General features: G+C 24.5%; 1 protein-coding gene across 1 annotated transcript; it reads left to right on the top strand.

The window, feature by feature from the left end:
* The first annotated feature begins 16182 nt into the window (after positions 1 to 16182).
* On the top strand, positions 16183 to 22642 carry LOC145848793 (eukaryotic peptide chain release factor subunit 1-like). Its single transcript, XM_082954048.1, has 10 exons — positions 16183 to 16265; positions 18069 to 18244; positions 18760 to 18899; positions 19613 to 19751; positions 20057 to 20247; positions 20505 to 20634; positions 20983 to 21138; positions 21997 to 22052; positions 22278 to 22425; positions 22563 to 22642. Exons 1-10 carry the CDS (start codon positions 16183 to 16185, stop codon positions 22640 to 22642), a joined length of 1299 nt encoding a protein of 432 aa, XP_082810174.1.
* The last annotated feature ends 1489 nt before the right edge of the window (positions 22643 to 24131 follow it).

The following is a 24131-nucleotide window of genomic DNA, read 5'->3' as shown; positions in this document are numbered from 1 at the left end:
ACTAGTTTTAAATTGTTTAAATTAGAAACTGATTAATTAAATTAAATTATTAGTAGTTAATATGGCTAATATACTTTAATCAGGGCTATATATTTAAATATTTAGGTTGTCAAAGTCAAAATGTTTTCTACATCTTTAAGAAGAAAGTCTCAAGTTTTGTATGAAAATCGTTATTGTAATCAGGATGAATTTGATGTTGTTATTTGTGGAGGAAGAAAAAGCAATGATGTATCTACTAATGAAGTTATTAAGTTAGAAGGTCCTGATTTCCTAACTACTGTCAAAATGAGCCCAATGTCAAGAAAAAGAGATTCAAACAAAACAGCTGTAATTGGTTCTGATATTTATGTTCTTGATGGATATAAAAATGATATGTGGACTTTTCATTTTGAATCGTATTCTGCTAAGAAAAAAGCTTGGAAAGAGTTGAAACAAACTCCTGGTGTTTTAAAAAACTATGTCGTCTGTTCATTTATGAAAAGTATTTATCTAATTGGCGGTTGTTATAGAAACTACTCTCTCGGTTGTGATATCGTTAACGATGAAATTTGTACTAATGAATGTTATAAGTATGATATAAAAGACAACAAATGGTGTGATGTAGCAAGCTTACTAACGGAGAGAAGTCATTCAGCTTGCACAGTTTTTGAAGGTAAAGTTATTATTACCGGAGGTATTAAAACGTGTAATAAAGGATATTATGTAACTAGTTATTGTGATACCTTGAAGTCAGTAGAGTCTTATGATTTTCATGAAAACAAATGGACTTTTTTATGTGATATGAATGAACCCAAATCCTGTCATTCGTCATTAAGTATGGGTAATAAAATGTTTATTATTGATAATAGTCCTATAGCAAACTGCGAGGTATATGACAGTGTTTCTAGAAGATTTACAATGTTAACTTTTTATCTCCCTTTAAAAAAAGATACATATATTGGAGCGTTTAATATAAAAGATATGATTTGTATTTTCGATTCTGAGCTAAACTTATATGCTTATAACATTAACGATTACAAGTTGATATTCAATTGTTCTGTGCTCAAGGGTAGCTTGAAACGTGCAGCTTTGCTAAAGTATACAAAGTTCTGAAGCCACTTGTTTGTGTACGAAATTTTCAGTTGTTTGTATAGAAGCTGCGAGCTAACTTCTGTTTTTGAGTACTTTGCAATATTTTTTTAGTTTTGATTTAAATTTAGTATAAATATGTTTATAAATATTTTGCAGTATTTCTATGTACTATTTGCTGTCACTGAATAAAATAACTTAATATGAGACTCTTTTCTTGTTTATAGTTTAGTGGTTGTTTGCTATTTAATAAGTTATAAAAAGAACATGTAAACCAATATTAAGTTATAAAAGACGTATTGTAATAAAGATTCGGTAACTAATATAAAAAATTAAGTGTTGCTTACATTAAAATTGACGTCGTTTATTTTTATATACCTACAAATAAAACAAGGTTATTAATAACTTTTAGTTTTTAATGCATAAATATAGCACAAAATAGTTAACTATATTTAATTTTAAGCAACATAACGTACTTTTTAGAAAAACTGTCATTAAAAATAAATATATTAGATTTATTATATTTATTTTTTAAATATACTCATATAGAATGCAATGATAGTGAACTACAAAAGGTGTATTTGTATATAAGTATACGTACACCAGTAGTACGAAATTAATGATTTATAGTTGACTAGATATATAATTAGTATTTTATTTTAAAAACTATCGCTTTTGAATAATAATATGTAACAATACACAGTTTTTCAGCTATTAAATGATTCTGATTGCAATTTAGAAAAATCAGATTTTGAATTTGTTGTTTATTTTGATACTAGCATTATTTGAAAAAATTAAAAGCTTTGATATGAAGTTTTTAAAAAACATAATGTTGCTATAAAATTTAAAAATTATTAAGTTTTGATATTAAATCTTTATTAAAAGTGTCTTTTGATTTTGAATCATATCACTTTGAAGTTATTTTGTTATTAAATCAATCTGATTAAAAGTTGTTAGTTTCTTATACCATGTATCATTATATACTTTTCTTTCCATTATTTTATTAAAAAATTTAAACTTTTGAAAAGGTGTCTATAATTAAAGCAGATTTTTGAATCTTCTAAAAAGCTGTTTATACAAAACTGTTAATATTGATTTTTTTTTTTCTTAATACGACTAGGTAAAAAAAATAAAACATGTAGTAAGTTAAAATCCACATTACTAAATGCTAGCAAGTTTTCTAGAATAGAAATAAAGTTGACTTAGTAGAGGTTTGACATTTAACAATGTAAACTTTTTAGAAACGCTGTTGTATACTTCAAAATGTTTTAAATCACTTTTATCAATTACAATCATTTTTTATCCATACTAACTGCAGTATGATCACATCTAGATTCAATCATATCTGCATAATTAGTCCATTTGTTATCATGATGATCCTAAGATTCTAAAAATTTTAATTTTTTTCAGAAATATAAAATCCGATAACAATAATTTAGATTTTAAATACTGTACAAACTGAACAAAACCTTTCATTTTGTATTCTTACTACTTTGGACCACTTGTTTCTTTTCTACTTCATATTTTTAACCTTCATAGACTTTAAATATTTTGGTAGATTTAGAATCTAATTATATTTAGCTACGGTACCTAAAAATTTAAAAGCACAATGATTAAATATCATACTTTGTACTTCACCTAAGGCTAATGTACTGGAGACATAAAAGATGCAAAAGATACACTGTATAGACTTTTTTTATTTAAATCAAGCTTTCAAAGGGTTTAGTTTTTTTTTTTATCGTTATATGATAGTAGTTTTATAAAAGGAAGTTCAGAGATTTTATCGAAAAGAAAAATCAAAGAGGACCGGTAGTAACCAGATGGGTTGCAATATATAGACACTTTGTTTAATTTGATGTTAGGGCTTGACATAAATTTTGTTAGGTGATTTACTAAACTAATAGTTTATTATTTTTGAGAATAAACAATTACTCAGTTTCACCGCAGAGGGGATTTTCAAATTGTAAATCTTATTCAAATAGAAAGCTTTACTGATTTACTAAATTCTAAGACGAAAATTCAAAGTAGTCATAATTTTTTTTGTCGTATGAAGCTTGATAACATAGGAAAAATACTGATCTTCTTGACTTTTCGACATTAAAAAGAAGCGTGTGGAGGGTTTAATCGAGTAAATTTATAGATTCTGTTTACTAATCTCATCAAAAACAACACGACTTAAAAGAATTAGGGTAGCAGGTAATGGCGCCATTAAAGTAATCGGCAATTAGTGAGGGGAAGGTTAAAACTTATTGATACCATAGGGAGATTGCAAATTGTACTGACTTTTTGTCGAGTGTTTCGATTAAATGAAAATATACCAACTGTAATGTGATGAAAGCAACATCATTCTCCACCACAAAAAATAAAAACCGAAACTGTTGAAGACGCCCATAGTGGTGCAGCGCGAAATTAAAAAGGACTCTGTTATTAATGAAAGTTAATTTGATAGTTCCTGTAAATTGAGTAACAACTATAATTTTTTATTTAACTCAATGAAAATGTTTCAATTTAAAACTAGCCGCAAAAATTTGTAATTACTATTTTTTTTTTCGGTACTAACTTTAGATGAAAATTGGAGACTGAAATTCATTTCGCTATTTATTTTTTGTTAACTTAAAAATTTTCGATCTACGCTTATAAAAAATTCATGAAGATAACTAAACAAATTTGTTTAAAACTGTAAACTTAATAAAATTGTAAGATTATGTATTTTATGATAGTCTATCTCATAATTACGCGTTTCAAGGTTACTTCCTATTAAATAAGCACTTTTGTAAGAATGCGACAGCCCATTTGAATGCTTCTTATCAAGTGCGCTCTTTTGATAGCAGTGGTAGAAGTGCACACTTAAAAAAAATATTAATAATTGTACAAATAATAAATACTGTAGGTTTTTTAATAAAACACTGATAACTAAAATAACAAAAATAAAATTTTATTTTAACAGTACAAACAATTTGTTATTTTAGGCTTTTATTGTAACTTAGCCATATATTATTTCAAGAATTGTTTTTTAAAACTTGTTACATCAAAAACCGATTCAGGACCATCTGCACAATTATAAAATTTTGATTAAATTCAGGATTTATAAAAGAAAGTTTTAAAGAATTTATATAGATTTTATAAAATATTTGTTTACATGTTTATAAAAAGATATTTTAACCGAACGTATTATCTTACATCTAAGAGTTATAAAAAAATAATAGTACCAATTAACCATAAGTAAACGTTATAAAAGCTATAGTAAATGTATTATAAAAGAAAATCGGCTTTATTTTATTTATTTACTTTGAATCTTTAATATTCCTAAATAATAAATAAAGAAATAAAAGTGCTACTATAACAAATTATTAGAAATGTTTACGTAAGCTTATATATTTTATTTTTACCTTAAAGGTAATTTTATAATTTTTTTGAGATAATTTATCTTATTTGTTTTCCTTAAAAATTAATAACTACAATATGTATAGGTTTTAAAATTTGTTGTTAGACATTAGCTTTTATTTTATTCAACAAATATAAGTAAGCTGTTTTAATAAAACGTTTAAAAGCATTTAAAAGTGAAAAGTTTATAGTTGTTATGATTTTTTTTATTTTTTTTTTTAAAAGATATAAATTAATATAATATTAAAAAAGCACTATACAAATTACTCTAAAATTTTTTAACTTTTTTCGTTATAAATAGAATTTAATTATACACAAATAAAATTTACTAAAATTTTTTATCACTTTTTAATAATAATAAATCTTTAAAAACGAAAATAATAAAAAATCTGTAAAAGTACAGTTGCTAAAAACGAACAATACCCATTAAGTAACAAAAAATCTGCAAATTATTTTACAAATATACAATAAAAGGTAACAACACAAAAACGCAGGCTTGGCTGAAATTGTTTTAAAATAGAACAAAAAAAAACAACTTTAACAAGAGAGAAAAAATATAAAGCTTATCACTATTAATACTATCATTAAAAAAGAAACAAAACTTAACTTTAAATAAGACAAACTACAAAAAACTTAAATTTAACAAATAGTTAATTAATTTCTAAGCTATATTTAAAAAAAATTACCTTAAAAATAAAATAAAATAACGACTTTAAAAAAATAAACAAACTGTCAAACAAAAACAAATATCATTAAAATAGCTGTTTTTTATATTAAAATATTAAAATTAAATAATTAGTTTAAATGTATAAATGAATCTAGAGAATATTTAAATGAACTAATTATTGAAAATCATATTTACAAAGGTAATGGTTAGTTGTGTTCTTATTTAAAATATAGAGTTCAGTCGTGATTTAATATGTTCTGTTAAAAAAGCGTCTTGGTATTGTGATGATTAACTTCATCAATATAAAGTCTTTTTAAGTTTTAACTTGTTTAACTAAAGTTTACACTTAGTTTATATTTTATTTTACTTAATAGAAAAGTCACTCATGTCAGTTGGTACCTTAAAATGTTTGTTTGCTGAGTGGAAAAAATAATTATAACAACAAAATTAAGTTCTATTACTTTACCTCAAAATCTAATAAAGAGAAAGTATGTGTGTAAAATTATGTGAGTAAGTAGTAATAGTAAAAATAAAATTGTTTAAAACGAAATTAATGAACTAAAAGGTCCTGATTTCAGGCTTCAAACACTTCTAGACCAATGGTAACGAAAAGAATTCTAGCAAAATTGTTGTAGTAAATACTGACGTTAATGTTCTAGGTGAATATGATGAACATTTCAATGGACGTGTTCTTTTAAATGATATTGTGCAAAAACAAAATGTTAAAAAGCACTGAAACTTATTTTTAATCATTTTAAGTACTATAGTGCTTGTTCTAAAGTTTAGTTGAAATTAAACTTGTACTAAAGTGTTAAGTAAATGGCGGTTATTAAAAGGGTATCAGAGAAGATTGTCATAAATTTGAAGCAACAAATTAAAAGGATCAAAATATGAGATTTTCAAAATGAAAGAGTTTATTCAGCTTGTACAGCTTTTGAACGTAAAATTATTTATAAAGGAGGCTTAAATATCACTTTTAAACAGTTAAAATCAGTAGAATCTTATTATCATAATGAGAATAAATGGACTTATTTATGTGATATGGTTAATTTTAAATCCCTTCATTTATTAGTTAGTATTGTTAATAAAATGTATGTAACAAATACATTCTTTATACCAGGTTTTGAAATACATGACAATGTTAAAAAAAAATAGTAACAAACCTTTGAGAGGTCGTTCTAGTAACAATTACAGTTACCATAGAACAATTTTAATTAGCAAAAGTTGTTTGTAATCACTGCCAATAATCTTGATCGTAAATTTAAGTCGCATATTTACAACGTCGATGAAAACAAATAGGTCTTCGAGGACTACTTTTTTAAGTGCTCTACGGCTTATTGCACCTTCGAAAAACATCCAAAAAAAAAAAGTAATAACAATTATAAAATGTTTCCTCAGATAAGTTTTGTTCAATTAGTAATCAAAACAGCTATAAAAATAAAATTTATTTCTAATTTGAAAATATGTACTTTATTTCTTCAAAAAATATTTTAGTTGAATATGACTTTATATCGTAGTATTTTTTCACTACTTTAAACCTTAACAGTTAGAATATTTTTCTGTTAACTGTTTAGAACAATCTAAGCCAAAATAAAAAGAAAAGCTATTTCTAAAAATAATTCTTAAAATTATTAAGTAAAAGAACTTTTTGATATTATTCATGTTTGAGTAAGAAAAAAAAACGTTTAGCCGAGTCAACCAAATTCGAGAAAATCTGTTAATAAAACCTAAGTATGTTAATTAAATTAAAATTTGATAAATATGAATAAACCTAAACTTAGTAGACTCTCGAATGTAATTAAAGTTCTTTAAATCTTAGCTTTAAATCTTAAAACATTTTTTAAGTAAACAGTTTAAATTATAGTTGAACATACCGGATATCTTTATATTTTCTTAATTATTACTATAACTAGTAACATTACAACTAATACATCACAGTAAATTGCAACACTACAACTATCACATCAGAGAAGATTACAACATTACAACTATCACATCACAGTATACCGCAACACTACAACTATCACATCACAGTAGATTGCAACATTACAACTATTACATCACAGTAGATTGCAAAATTACAACAACGACATCTCAGTATACCGCGACATTACAACTATCACATCACAGTAGATTACAACAATATAACTATCACATCACAGTAGATTGCAAAACTACAACTATTACATCTCAGATAATTCCAAAACTACAACTATTACATCTCAGTAGGTTGCAACATTAAAACTATCACATCACAGTAGATTGCAACATTACAACAATCACATCTCAGTGGATCGCAAAATTACAACTTTTACATCACATTATACTGCAAAATCACAACTATCACATCACAGTAGAATGCAAAATTACAACAACAACACTTCAGTATACCGCAACATTACAACTATCACATCACAGTAGATTGCATCAATATAACTATCACATCACATTGCAAAACTACAACTATTACATCTCAGTAGATTGCATTATTAAATCTTAGGATTGTTATAGAGCTAAAATAAATAACTATCTTGTTAAACATAATCAACTCTGTTTATTTTTCTTATATATAATGGATTGCCACACACTCAAGGAAACTCTGGTTGTTTTTAAATTCAAGAAAATCTCAGGAAGATTCAGAGAAGCTCAGGGTATTTTGAGTTTTTTAAACTCCGGGTGACTCGAATTAGTTTTAATGTTTATAAAAGTCTCAGGGTATTTTAGTTATTTATTTAAGGCCAGTCTTTTTAGATTTAAAATATTTTTTGTTGACTTATTTTCAAGTATTTGTATTTTATGAATTACCAATTCAATATAACAAAAAATAGATAAACTTACGAAAATAAAAAAATATCAAAAAAGGAATACTATGAAAACATGCTTAAAATCTTTAATAAAAAATTTCCAATATTCAGAAAATATTAGATAATATAACCAAAAAAAAAAATACAAAAAAAAAAAAAACAATTCCTACAACAGCAAGATATAAATGAAAACTCTTATACCGTGAAACCTTAACTATGAACTTGAAAAAAATCGGAAATTGGCTTGAAGAAAATAGACTTAAATTAAATATAGGTAAAACTAGAAGTATTCTATTTCATCCAGCTTAAACAATTTTTCGGAAAAGTATAAAATTTTGTGTTAAAATATTTAAAACAGTAGTACACATGGTAGAAAGTTACTAGTACTCAGGATTAAAAATAGATAATAAAGTTGGGCGGAACATATTGAAATGGTAAAAGCCGTAAAAGGTAAATTATTAAAGAAAATTGGTGTTCTTTATAAAACAAGGTACGTTTTAAATGAAAAATAATTATACTTAATTTTTAATTCTTTTTTTATGGGCCATATAAATAAAGTATGGTCTGTTATGCTGGGGCAGAACCAATAAAAGAAAAGTTAATGAAATCAATGTACTCTTAAAAAAACAACTCAGGTACATTCATTATAAAAGGACAACGATAGTGTAAGAAGATTAAACATAACAAGAAAATATTAAATGTTGAAAATTTATTTAAATATGAGTTAAGAGTTTTTATATTCAAATTTGTACATAATTTTACCAATAAATTTTAAGTGTTACTTTAAAAATGTAACTAAAATACATAGCCATTCAACAAGGTCCTCAAAAACAGTTTTTTTCTTACCAAGATTTAAAAGCATTAATTATCATAAATTACTAGTTTATCAAGGTAGTAAACTTTGGACAGACTTACCTGTTAAGTTAAATGACCAAAGCCATCATGGAAGGTTCCATGTTAAACGAAAAGACAATTTTTAAATGATCAACTTATTCAAAAAAGTTTACATAAGATGAACAGATTTTTTTTTGTTTATTTATAACTAATAGATTAGTATGCATTTTTCATCTGAGTAGGTATTTATATTTTTTCAAGTATATTAACTAGGTTTAAATAGCATTGGTCCAGTCTAGTTTAGAAAAAGTTGTAACATATATATATTTTTATTTTTCCTGTAGTTTGTTAAAGTGTTAGTAAACTATTTCATATTATAGTCACATTATAGCTGTGTAAATAAAATTATTAGTCTCTAAATACATTTTTACTAGAAAAAAAAATATTTAAATCATGAGCTAAAGTCACTGATAAAACTTAAAACTAGTAATAAGTTGAATCATTTTATGATAAATGATTTTATTATTACAGTAACCTCTCGGATCTTTACGCACTCGTGACGTTACGCACTCTCGTTTAGTTACGCACTTCAGAATTCTATAAAATTCAAAAAATGAAAATTTTATTTTTTTTAATATTGCACAAATTAGGTTTAGTATATTTTTAAATTAAAATATGTTTTTGAATGCTAACACACCTCTCTATATCTTTAGACTTTGTAAATTTATGTTCATTGACTAATTGATAAACATTTAGTTATACCTCAGTATATCAGAAATTTTGTTAACATTAAAAGATTAAATCAAAATTCTAAAATAAATATGACTGTGTTTAATAATGAAAGTATATTAAAATAATGAGAGTTTAAACACAAAGAAATAATACAGCAGTCTTGCCCTATATATTAATAAACATGATTTTATAATTGTAAAGAAATGCTTAATTATAAATTGAATTTGGTAAGAAGAATAGAATATAAATGTCACATATAAATAAAGATAAAGATAATTTCTACTTATTATTAAAATAGTAAAGTTATTTCTACTCGTATTATTATTTTATAGAAATTCAAATCCTTTTTTTTAATATATGTATAGTTTTTTCTGTTGTTTTCACATTTATAAATAAAGTAAACAAGTAGTTAAAAGTGGGAAAGTGCCCAGTCTGCTTTTAACTAGAAGCAATATTAAAAAAACAGCCATTATAGTGAGTATATTTAGTACCTCTCGTTTCTTTACGATCTCTCATATATTTACGCACTTTTTCTGTGGACACAATGTGCGTAAATAAGCGAGAGGTTACTGTACTTATCTTTTTTTAAACTTATTTACTGTTTTAAGTTTTTTTTGTAGTTGTTTACATTATTATTTTGGTATACTTAAACTTCTAGATTTAGACTTTTATTCAAGTATGTAAAAACTAATAGTTTTAATTAAAAGAATAAATATATTTTATAGTTTTTATCTAGTTTAAGCAAAATTTTTCTTTTACATCTTTATTTTACTTTTTTTTTGTGCAGCTTTATTTTATATATTTATTGTTATTTGTTACGTTGCTTTTAATTCTATAGTTTTAATTTATTTTTGCTTATTTTTTATTAAGTTGCAATAAGTTCATAGTAGAGTCTAAATTCTTAAAAATATTCAAAAAAAAACTTCAAAATAATTTACTAAACTTTTTTTTTTAATTTTATTTATATTTTCTTTTCTTTAAATTATAGGAAAGTTAAAATATTTTATAAAATATTGATAAATTTCAAAATGAAAAACATTTCCCATAGAAACTTAGCCTTTTGACTTAGAGTTCAATATATATTTATGTGTATATCAGGGGCGTGTTTTGACTGGTTTCCTGTGACCCCATGAAAGAAAAAAAGGAAAAAGATTCTTAGAATATCACTAAAAACGTTGTTTATTGACTTTATTTTCTTTATTTGATAAAGTTTTTTAATGTATATTGAGTTTATAACACTGAAAGATTAAAAAGCTTCCGTAACAAAAAATGCTCGTTTTTGCCCAGCAGATATAGATTTTAAATAAAATTTTAATTGTGACGTCATATTAGGTAAACGTTTAAAAGTAGCAACTTTTTTCTACGAAACATTTTACTTATATGCTCTTAGTTCCCATTATAAATTGTTACTTAGTATAAATAACTTTTGATTTAGTGTTGTTTTTGAACTAATAAGTTTAATTTTACTTAAAAATGTCAAATTTAATCACTAAAGTTTTATTTTACTTAGTTAAAGGTATATAATAATGTTGAGTGAAACTTCTGTGTTATGTTGTTAAATAATAATGTTGTGTTTGTACTACCTTTATATTGTCTGTTGTGTCAACCAACTGGGTTTAAACCTTGAAAAGTTCAATTGAGAGAGTTTTCAAAATCATCTTTAGACAACTACACTACATGCCAATTTAATCTTTTATTATTTAATGGTATTTTAATATTCTTATTTAAGTTGTTTTATTTTGTATATATGTTGGCCACGAAGTTGATTCTCGATTTTTTGAAACTTTCAACTCAAGAGATTTCAAAACAATGATTAGATCCCTGCACCATCAGACAAACAATTAAACAAATTTTAATAATATATTCATTTAATTGTATAAGTTTAAAAATTTTATTAGTTAAATTTCAACATTTTTAGATTAAATTACTTGGAATTGTTTTATTATTTTTAAATAGATAAATAAATGTAAAAATTTGAAAATTAAAAAAAAAGAATTGTAAAAACTCCGTCTATATTAACATTTAAATCAAAATTTAAATTGTCTTTAAATTTTATTTAAATATTATGAACTTACAAACTGTATATACAAATTCAAATGTGTTATTTAAAACAAAAATATAGACCAGGGGCGTGTCTAGACTTTTTTCAAAGGGGGTTCACAATTTTTTTGTTCTTAATTTGCCACTTAAGTACGCTTAAGTATTCTTAGGTATGCACTGCCAGGAAAGTACGCGATATTTAGCCGAAAAACTCTGTGTTTAAAATGATTTTTTTCTGCTTATAAAAAAAAATATATAAGTAGTGAAAGAAAAATATTATATTTTTTTATCTGTTATGCTGTATTAAATTTAGACAAATTAAAACTAAAAGAACCAGAAAAAAATTATAAACTTACAAATTGAATATCAAAATTTAAGTCTGTTATTTAAAACAAAATATTACAAATATAACTAACTTACTCTATAAAAAATTAACCTTTTTATAAGGAAACAACATATAATAATTAAAACTAGAATAGTTTTTTATTAAGAGAATTTCAATTTTGATTTAAATGTTAGTATAGATGAATTCAAATTTTTTTGATTTAAAATTTAAACTCTGTACATTTATATATCTATCTACAATAAAAAAATACTTTTCAAGTAATTTAGTCTATAAAAATTGAAATTTAACTAATAAATGTCTAGACTTATAAAATTAAATTAAATATCTTTATATTTTATTTAAATGTTTTCCTGATGGTGCAGGGATTCTATGATGGTTTTAAAATCTCTTTCAGTTGAAAATTTAAAAAAATCAAGAATTAACTTTGTGGCTAACATATATACAAAAATTAAACAAATTAAATAAAAATATTCCATTAAATGATAAACAATAAATTGCCTGGTCGTGTAGTTGTCTATAGATGACTTTGAAAACTCTCTGTACTGAATTTTTCAAGGTTAAAACCCAATTGGTTGAAACATAAACAAAAAATATAAATGTTTAAGTACAAACACAACATTATTATATAACAACATAGCACAAAAGCTTCATACAACATTTTTATATAGAATAAACTAAGTAAAATAAAACTTTAGTGATTATACTGGACATTTTGAAGTAAAATTGTACTTACTAGTTCAAAAATAATACTTAATCAAAAGTTATTTACACTAAGTAACAATTTATAATGGGACATAAAAGCATCTTAGTAAAAAGTTTCCTTAAAAAAATGCTACTTTAAAACTTTTACCAATTATGACGTCACCATTAAAATTTTATTTAAAATCTATTTCAGCTGGGCAAAAACGAGCATTTTTTGTTACTACAACTTTTTTATCTTTCAGTTTTATGAATTCAACATTAATTATTCACAGTTTATAAAATAACCAAAACAAAGTCAATAAACAACGTTTTTAATGATATTCTAAGATTGTTTTTTCTTTTTTCTTTTCTTTTTGTTCAGGGGGTTCATGGGAAACAAGAAGCCAGTCAAACACGCCCCTGTTACAGACCTTACTAACTTCTCTAAAAAAAATTAATTTTTTTATCAAGAAAAAATTTTATAAAATAATTAAACTAGAATAAATTCTTATAAATTTTTTAAATTTAATTGTATAAGTCTAAACATTTTTTTGAAATTTATATTTTTAAACATTAAATTACTTGAAAAAAAAATTTAAATAGATATATAAATGTAAAGATGTTTAATTTTAAAAGCAAAAAAAAGAGGATCATCTATACTAAATTTAATTTAAAATTGAAATTTCTTTTATAAAAACTTATTCTAGTTTTAATTATTTTATAATACTGTTTCCTAATAAAAATGTTAACTTTTTCTTAGAATATGTTAGTTGTGTCTTTAAATTTTTTGTTTTCAATAACAGATATGAATTTTGCTATACGATTTGTAAATTCATAACTCTTTTCTGGTTCTTTTAGTTATAATTTATCTAAATTTAATACAGTATAATAAATAAAAAAGTATAATATTTTTCTATTACAACTTATTTGTTTTTTTTTTATTTCTAGGCAGAGTAATAGTATTTTAAACACAGAGCTTTTCGGATAAATATTGCATATTAAACTGGCAGTGCATACCTAAGAAATGCGTACTTAAGCGGCAAATTGAGAACAAAAACAATTGTGAACCCCCTTTGAAAAAAACCTAGACACGCCCCTGGTATATAATGTTAGATATATGTGTGTATATATATTTTTATTTCTTAAAAAAACATTTAATTTTTTAAAGTTTAATAGTGCCATCTTTCATTGAGATTTTCGTTTTAGAGTTTAAATTTTGACTGTAAAGTAGATTTTCATTTGTAGCTCATTATAGTTTTGATTAAGTTGGGTATACAACTCAATTATCAAGTAGTTTTTTTGCGTGTCCAAGTCCTTGAATCAAAAATTAGAGTAATTGTTCGGTTTTCTTTAATAAACCACTCGAACGACATAAGTACTAAAGCTTACAAAAATATACTCAATTAGACATAGTAAAACGATTTGAAGCAAAATACTTTGATAAAAAATTAAATTATTATTAGATAAGTGTTTCAACTTTTTTTAACACTAAATGATTTAAAACCAGTGGAAAATCATTTAAAAACTTACGTTTTTATTTTAAAAGATCACTTATTTTTGAAGATGTAGTACTTTTGGCCTTTTAAGCATTTTTTAAAGAATAGCAGAATTTTGAATAGCAGAATTTATTTTGTCAGTATTTCAATTTTCATGTACAATGACCTCTCACATCTTTACGCACTCTTGAGTTCGTGACGTTACGCACTCTCGTTTAGTTACGCATTTTAGAATTCTAAAAAGTTCAAAAAACATTTTTTTTTTATTGCACAAATTAGGTTTATAGTAATTTTTTATTTTAAAATATGTTTTTAAATGCTAACTTACCTCTTTATATCTTTAGACTTTATAAACTTATGTTCCTTGACTAGTTGATAAACATTTATATTTCAGTTTATCAGAAATTTTATTAACAATAAGAGATTAAATTAAAAGAAAGTTGTAGTAACATAAATAATTGTTATTAAAATTTTTACATATATTTTATATGTTTTTGTTCAAAAGAAGAAATCCATTACATCACCAAATGCATATTTTTGTAAAAGGCTATAGAAACAAATTTAAATACATACAACACACCATTTCTTAATTTTAAAAAAGTGATTAATATAAATTGAAATTGCTAAATAGAAATGTAAAGTATCAACAAGTCACATATATATAAAGATAAAATTACTTATTTTAAAAATAAGTAAAATTTTTTTACAAGTATTATTATTTTATATAAATCTAAATCTTTTGTTTTTAAGTATATTTTTATCTTTTGTTTTCATATATATAAATAAAGTAAACAATTGTTAAAAGTTAGAAAGTCCCCAGTCTGCTTTTAACTAGATGCAATATTAAATAACAGCCATTATATTAAGTATATTTGGTACCTCTCGTATCTTACGATCTCTCATATCGTTACGTCTGTTTTTTGTAGACACAATGTGCGTAAATAAGCAAGAGGTTACTGTAATCTTATAAAACAGGTTATCATTCTTTGAGGCAGTAAAGCATATTCTGTTATCAAATTTACTTTAACCATTATAACAGTGCTTTTTTATCATCAAAACTAAAAGGAAATTTTTTAACTTCGGGTACTGTAAAAGATGAACTGGGTGTTAGAATAATTTTCATATCAACATATACAGTGTTTTTGAATTAAGTAGGTATTTATTTAGAAAATAGTTTGTGCTATAACAAATCAACAAGCCTGAATTTAAAAAAAAGTTCAAATGAGCCTAAGTCCGGGAGATTTTCTTAAATATTTTGTATTATTCTGAAAATTAAAAGAAAAACTGATAAAATAATCAGAACTTAATTTTGTAAAAAGATTTGACTCCTGTCTTGCCTAAAGTTATATGTATTATTTAATAGTGTGTAATGTGATCAATATATGAAAAAAATGAAATTTTTGAATCTAAAAGATTTAAATATTTAGGGGTTTTTGAAAATAATTTAAATCTAGCCTCACTAAAAATCAGTGTAAATTATAATATATATTACACACTGTTTACTATGATATAAATCTCTATAAATTTAAACCTATTTTAAATCTATTTAAATTTAAAATATGTTCTACACTGTTTCCAGATAAAAAGTTGACACTGTAAACAAGACTAGCCACTATTTATATAAGTACATTATATTTACTATCTCACTATTTATATAAAAATGTTGTGAATGTTTTGATATTTTATATTTAATATGTTTTGTATCTTAGCCACTTACATTGCTTTTATAATTCGCACTTTAGATAGAAATAAGTTTTTGAAAAATGAATATCAAAGCTTTCAAATTTTTTTTCTTCATTATTGGTGATTTTAGTAAAATTTTTGAAAGTTGAATGTCAAAAACCCTAAAATGGACCTTTTGATTTGCTTGTTGATCAGTTGTATTCAGTGCTTATAAAATTGTTCACACTGTAGAGTATTGTTTTTTAAGCTTGTTTAGCTCTCTTTTATTAAACTTCAATACAATTGTTTAATATAGTACAAACTGTTATATAAATATTTTTTAAACCAATTGATTTTTGATACTATATTTGCAATTAAAACTTGATTTTTTAATTTATAAAAAGTTTGCATAGTTATTATTTCAATTTTGATAAAAGTAAAATCCTAGGTATTACAAATAAAATTGAAATGGCAGAAGATTCCACAGTAGATAAAAATGTTAAAATGTGGAAAATCAGAAAGCTTATCAGGGGCTTGGAAGCAGCAAAAGGGTAAGTTTTTATTCTGAATTAATTGTTTTAGAAAATTTTAATATTTTATTTTGTTTTAAATAGTTTAAATAAACTTGATTAGATTTGAAAAAAAATAACTTGTAATTTATTCTTGATTTTTAAGTTTTTAATAATGGTTTTCTAAAATTTAAACAAAAAGTTGTTATCATTAACAAGTTAATTAAGTTAAGCTTTTTTAAAAAACAGAAATTCACTAGTTAAGTGGTAAAAGTTTGATTTAAACTTCAAGTTGTCTAAATTTTTCATAGTTTTGTTGAAGTTACAATATAAAAAATTGAAGCAAGTATCACCTTTCTTGATAATAAGTTATTAACTTCTATAATTCCACAAGTTAAAAGTATCAAATGCTCAAAAGTTTTCATCAATGGACTTCGTGTATTTACAACATCTAAAATAAGATGATTAAAGTTAAAAATGTCAAATACTAAAAATTACTTTTTTTTTCCAAAATACAAGATTATGCACTATTGTTCTTCATAACTAACTTTAAATTTAAAATAACTTGTTTCTAGAAAATTTTATCTAGTTTGTATATAGCTTTTATATGCCCTTTAAGTGTTTGTTGCTTTGAATATATCCTTAAAATTTTCATACTTTTTTATAATTATTATTATTCAATTTTATTACTGACTTTACATAATTACTTTAAATACTAAATTTTGGGAAATTTTGTTTTAAATAAGTGTAATAATGAACATTGAAAATTCTGTCACAAGAAACATTTCCTAAAAGTTTGATGTAGTTATTTCAAAGAACGTAGTAGCAATTAAACTTTTAGTTATTTCTAGTTGTTTACTGTTTTAGTATGTGACTCATATAATAAACCTATTGTAGTCTCTGACTTTGACAGATTATATCTAAAGAAATATTTTGTTTTAAATATATGTGGAAAATAACTTGTTGTTTACTTAATACTTAATAAAAAAGATTAAATTGTGAAAAGGGTGATTTACTCCTCATCTATGCCCTTAAATTCTTTAAACTATTTTTAAATAATCTCAAATTTTTGTAAAATTTAATTAAAACATTGACAGCAACTTATATTATAATATTAACATTTAAAAGAATTTTATAACTAATAATCAAAAATAATTGCTTTGTAATTTTTTATTAAATAAAATATTATTGCTCATAATACTAAAAAAAATGTACTTTAATATTGTTTATTACTAAAGTAAGAATAGGGTGAAAAGTTTAAAAACAATTGCCTAATAAATGTATACAGGAATTCCACTTTACCTAGAAACCTGAAAATACCTAGAAAAACCTGGAATTTGACAATTTAGACAAAAAAAAAACTAGAAAAATCTTGAATTTTGCCATTTTCACATGTTCAGTGTTATAATTTTGGTTTGACTCAAAAATAAAAATAGAATAAATTAGCAAAAGGTTTGTCATAATCAAAAATAGACCCGAAAGTATGTACTTTCAAAAACATGGAAAAATTTTGAAAACCTGGAAGAAATTTTGAAAAAAATAAGTGGCAACCCTGTATATAAAATAGATTTAATTTATATAGTCTATTTTCATTGGTCTTCTTTAGAAAACCTAATAGAATTGAAATTTATGTTTTTATATTGTTTAAAAAATTTAATGTGTTTAAATAAAAAAAAAAAAGTAACTAAATATTGCTAGCTATGTAAATTTTTTTAATTAACTTATAAAAAATATCCTTTTTTTTATTCCTCGAAACATTTATCTCTAACCCCTGTTTGCATGACTATGTCTATTTAGTTAAATTCACTGCAGAACTAGCAATAAAGTATAATAAACAATCAACAGCGCTGGAACAAGTATGATTTCGTTGATTATCCCTCCTAAAGATCAAATCCCAAGAGTAAACAAAATGTTGACAGAAGAATATGGAACAGCTTCAAACATCAAGTCTAGAGTCAACAAGTTGTCGGTGCTTGGTGCAATTACAAGCGTACAACAAAGGCTGAAGCAATACAGCAGAGGTTTTTTTTACGAAATTCTAGTTAAAGCTTCTCAATATTTTTAGCTAACACATAAAAAGTCATAACTTCAACTTTAACTTGTCTTTTATACTCACTTGAATCTTAATTAAAATCAGAAATGCCACTTAGATTTCCTGAATTTGTTTGAATTGTCAAAAAAAAAGTTGTATAAGTTTTCAAATAAGATATGGAGTGGAGTCAAATAAAAATACTAGTATTTGAAAAATGACTAGTTTGTTTTCATCAACTTAAAAAAAAATTTGTTTTGTTCTATGAATAATCTAAATATTTTTTCAATTTAAGTTTTGTCAATATAATTTATTTATTGAACATTCAACTTAAAGTTCTGTTAGTTTTTAAACTAGTAAGCCTTTAATTCTAAATGAATTGTTAAGATATTGCTGAAAATAAACAATTTAATTCTTATATTAATGCACAACCTTTTTTAAAATTAAACATTTTCCTTGTAGTTTATTTTTTTTTAACTTTACCTAAATATCGACAATTCAATATAGTGCCACCCAATGGATTAGTTTTTTATTGTGGAACAATAGTGACAGATGAAGGTAAAGAGAAAAAAATTAACATCGATTTTGAACCTTTCAAACCAATTAACACCTCATTGTACTTATGTGACAACAAGTTTCATACTGAAGTTGGTATTTTTTTTAATATATCTTATAAAATTATATTGAAAAAAAATTGTTGAACTTAGTTTTACGGTTCTTATAAGCTTAAAATCTTGAGCTTTTCTAAATTTAATCAAATTTCTTTTTTAATATTTTCTCTTATTATAGTTTGTGAAAGTTGAATTTCTATTTTAAGGTGAACATGTTTATGTTTTTTGTTTGATTTTATTGAAATTTTTATGCAAATTAACAAATATTTTATTTTTTTTATTATTTTATCATAAATTTATAACATAGCATAAAAATAATATGAACTACAAATTTTCATATTTATACTACACAAATACAAATAAAAAGACATCAAGAAGTATTGCAGTTTTTTAAAGTTATAACATATTTAGTTATTTGTATGTTTACAATTCACTTTATTTATTGATAAAATTAAGTAAATCATTAAAAATAAGTTTATGTAAGTAAATTTATACTGAACTTTTGGTTACTCAGCATGGTTCTTACAATATGCTGTTAGTTTTTAAAAAAGAAAAAAATCCTGTAACCAAAAAAGTTTAAAGGCTCTACTAATTATGAAAACTTTTCATAGTTCTACTGACTTAAAAATTTAAACATGAAAGCAAATAAATGTTCTTGTAATATTATGTTGTAACTGTTTTGATTATTTGATAGTTTTACAAGTACATCTGTATAAGTTGACTAGCAATAATTAGACCAAATATTTTAGGCACTATCTGCCTTGTTGTCAGATGATAACAAGTTCGGCTTTATTATTATGGATGGTAATGGAGCGTTGTTTGGTACATTGACTGGAAACACCAGAGAAGTTTTGCAAAAGTTCACTGTTGATCTACCTAAGAAGCATGGTAAAAATTTTAAGTTTAATTAGTTTTTAAATTCTTTTTCTTTTCTATAAAAAATATTTTCAAACTGTGTGAACCACTTTGTTAGTGAACGTTTGAATCTTTACGTACACAACTTTTTGAAAATACTGTAAATATTTACATTTATTTAATTAAAATTTATGTTCACAACTACCTAAAAATGACGAAAAAACTCTTACATAACTTCTTGGTTCAAATAAAAGAGCTTTAATAAACTGCAGATAGATGCATATTATTCTAATTGATGTCTATTGGTTTCTTTTTTTTTATCAAAAAGTACTACTAAGGTCGTGGTGGTCAGTCCGCTGTTCGCTTCGCCCGTCTTCGTATGGAGAAACGTCATAATTACGTGAGAAAAGTTGCCGAAACAGCAGTTCAGAACTTTATAACTAACAATCGTCCTAACGTCACTGGTCTCATTTTGGCCGGAAGTGCTGATTTCAAGACTGACCTCGGAAAATCAGACATGTTTGACGGTGTAAGTTGACATAACATTAAAACATACTTGCTCTTGATTTCTTAGTGGTGTATTAACTTATACCTTTTTATAATAGTATTTATAATAATCAGAGAGGCAGATCTTTAACAACTTTTTTTAATAGTTTGTAATATCAAGTTTTACTTACGAAGTCTTTGTTATTTTGAGTTAAAATTTAAGATAGCAATTTAGTTATTTTAATGAACGTAAAAAGAACTGTCATACAAATATATTGGTACGCATAAACATAAAAACAGCGTCTCCGTAAAGCTATCATGAAAGTTGTTGATATCTCGTATGGCGGAGAAAACGGTTTCACCCAAGCCATCGAACTTTCCTCTGACTGCCTTGCAAATTTGAAGTTCATGCAAGAAAAAAAGCTTCTTGGTTGGTGAATTTTTAGTTATGTTATAAATTTTTGTTCACTGCAAGTGAATTTACTACTTTAGTAACCTAAATGAGTAAGTAGAAAATTATGTTGTATTGTAGTAAGCTAAGAAATTTTCAAAAGACCTCGAACATTTTAACTGATTTTATAGTTTCTAAAAACATATTTCAAAAGTTTAGAACATTTAAAATATATTTTTTCTAGAAGTATACTTGAACTGCATTACATAAACTCATATGCTTATGTTGTTTCAATCTAATAATTAAAACTCCCAACTTCAATTTATTATAGCTTAGCGCTATTTATTCTCAGCCGTTACATGAAACTTACGAATTTTTATCAAACAGGCAAGTATTTCGATGAAATTTCAAGAAATACTGGAAAGTATTGCTTTGGTCATGATGACACGCTGAAGGCGTTGGAGATGGGAGCTGTTGAAACTCTTATTGTTTGGGAAAATCTCGAGACACAACGATATGCCCTTAAAAATCATCAAGCAGATGGTAGTATTATAATTAAAATATTTCATGTCTGACACTAGAATTCAACGTATAAATTTTTTTACAAAAACCTACATTAGTTCTTATTAAATGCTTAAAAATACCTCTTTTACTGTTTTTTTAAGAATGCAAAATTTTTAATAAATTTTGAGATGTAACTATTTGTGTAAAAAGTTTTGGATGTAAGCGTATAAAGCGCCATTTTTATGTTTATTACAGGGTTGCCACTTTACCTGGAATCCTGGAAAAACCTGGAATTTGACAATTTAGGCAAAAAACACCAGGAAAAACTTGGAATTTATGAAATTTTGAAAAAAAAACTGGAAAAACCTGGAATTTTTAAGAACTTAAACATCTTCAGTAGTAAAGTTTCGGTTCAACTAAAAAAATTAATCATATAGATAAAAAATTTGAGTCATTGCCAAAAATATTTTCTAAAAAAACACATTTTAAGTAGCTTTACAGTTTCTTACCTTAAATTTAATTTTTAACTAAAAACAGACCCAAAAAAAAGTACTTTTAAAAACCTGGAAGAAATTTGAAAAACCTGGTAAAATTTTGAAAAAACGAGTGGCAACACTGTTTTTTAAAACAAAGTTGAAACTTTGTTTTTTAATTTTTTAAGCTTTTGGCTTAAAGTTTTAAGCATATATTACTTGCATGAATTAATATTCACTAAATAATGATAAGAACCTTATAAGTTGGCATTTCTTAAATTAACAAATGTTTTTTTAAATCTATGTTTTTAGTAAGGTACACCAAGTAATGTTTTTAATTATGCTCATATGTTAGAATAAATAATATTAGATAATATTTAGACATTATTGTCATATACTACTACTTTTATTTATTTTTTTTCAGAGGAAGTAATAAGGTTCCTTAAACCTGGCGAAACAAAGAACTTCGCTGATGCTAAGGTAAGATAAAAGCAACTTATATACTAAACTGTTCACCAATATTTAATAGTACATTTGAAGTTTAAGTAATTTAAGCACATTTTTATTATTCTTATCTAAATGTGATTTGTATTTATGATTTCAAATTGAGAATGAACATTGATTTTTAAACTTTTAATGAAACTCTGTTAAATTTATAAAAAAACTTGCTGTTAACATAAATATAACGCTTACATTTTCAAACAGACTCAAGTTGAAATGGAGCTTGTGAGCAGTGATACATTACTCGAGTGGTTTGCGAATAACTACAAGAAGTTCGGTGCAAAATTGGAAATTGTTACTGATAGAAGTCAGGAAGGTAGTCAGTTCGTAAAGGGCTTAGGAGGAATAGGAGGTTTGATGTTTTGTTAAAAATAAGAAAACACAAGTATTGTTTGTATAAATGTTTAATCGGTTTCAAAAAACAAAAATACGTAGACTTAAAAACATAAAACTATAGCAAAATTTATTCGATTTTTTTTTTAATTTCAGGACTTCTGAGGTACAAGGTTGAGTTCGAGCAGATGGATTATGGTGAAGACAGCGACTTTGATGATGACGACGATTATTGACAATCATCGGCGGTTTCCGCGGGAAATTGCGTTCGTTCAGCAACTAACGTCAAAATGGCGTCGAGCTCTAACGGCTCCGCCTCGAACCAAGATTAAGAAGTTGTAGGATTAATTTTCAGGATAACTTTGTTGCAGTTATTCAGTGGAAATCTAAACTTGAATTAAGTTTCCAGTTTTAAAATGTTGTTGCGTTCTGTTAGGCAACTTATTTATCTGTGATAGCTACAATAAATGATTTATGTTATGATAGTTTTTTTTTTGTTTTTATAAAAATAAAAAAGACCTGTTTTATGTTTAATAAACCTTAAAACAGGGGTCGGGAGGCAATTGGTTCTCGCGGGTTAGGTTTTAAGTTTAAAAATTTTCTGCTGACCGCAGCTTTAGTTTTAGTCAATTTTTATTTTTGGTCGATTTTAGTTACATTTAGCTATTTATAGAGGGGTCTGGCCTTTTTAAAATTTATTTTTACTAAATAGTCTAAAATTAATATTAAGTAAAATAATTATATACTAATATTATTTCTATCATTATTTATAAGTTTATTTAAATAAAATAACTATTTGCTCTTTTCATTACCACCTAATTCTTAAACAATAAAACAATCAATCTATCAAACGTTTTTTGTATAAAAATATTTTATACGATACACAACAGTAAAAGATCAACTACAAACACAGTGCTGAAATAAAACAATCCATAAAATCTAAAATTCATTTCCTCTTCTAGTTTAGTTTCATAAAGTGTTATTTTTTCTTTTTCTTTCAGTCTTTTGCATTTTGTAGATATCCATTTCACTTAGTCATTTACAAGCAACACTCACTGACATCTGTAAAAAACCAGGCTCAAAAAACAGGTGTACACCACTTTGAACACTCTTTTTATGATTAACTTCTCTTTAATTAGTTATTACTTTCTTTATCTCTGTATATTCAATACATTGCACAGCGCATATTTAAAATTTCAGTTATCTTGTTATGTTAACTAAAATATAGACAAAACATATATTATCAATTTTATTTTTTACAGCGCAATTTTTCTTTTTAAAACATTAAATACTTAATAATCTATTTAAAGTTTTCTTGGTTGCAGTTTATTGAAACAAAAAAATTACATCAGTTACTTCAAACCACTCAGTGTTTTTAAAAGTTAAAAACGTAAACCCAAGCCAAGAAAAAAAAGCCAAGATTGAAAAACTTTACCATTTAAACAAAATAAATTACAATTTAAATAAAATGTTTTAGTTTTAGTAAGAAGTTGTTGATTTCTTTTAAATGATTCTATGCGATATTTCTATTTCAATATAGTGATAAAACAATTATAAAAGGAAATTTTTATGATCACATGTCAAATTAAAAACCTAAATTGTAAAGAATTGACATTTTAGTAAAACACTGTAATGTTTGTACACATATAAGTATTTATACTAAACAAAATTACTTATTGCATTGCCAACTTACTGAATCTATGAAACACTCCAATCTAAGTACAA

The sequence above is a fragment of the Thalia democratica genome, chromosome 1 (assembly GCF_965202585.1).
Source record: "Thalia democratica chromosome 1, ktThaDemo2.hap1.1, whole genome shotgun sequence".
NCBI lineage: Eukaryota > Metazoa > Chordata > Thaliacea > Salpida > Salpidae > Thalia > Thalia democratica.
This window is presented reverse-complemented; position numbering and strand designations above follow the sequence as displayed.

What these genes read in the sequence shown, in the direction of transcription:
- LOC145848793 (XM_082954048.1), top strand. Translation starts at nt 16,183, where the DNA reads ATGGCAGAAGATTCCACAGTAGATAAAAATGTTAAAATGTGGAAAATC. An exon ending in ACAACAAGTTTCATACTGAA is followed by an intron (nt 18,900 to 19,612) that starts GTTGGTATTTTT and finishes CAAATATTTTAG; the next exon opens with GCACTATCTGCCTTGTTGTC. An exon ending in GCAAGAAAAAAAGCTTCTTG is followed by an intron (nt 20,635 to 20,982) that starts GTTGGTGAATTT and finishes TTTATCAAACAG; the next exon opens with GCAAGTATTTCGATGAAATT.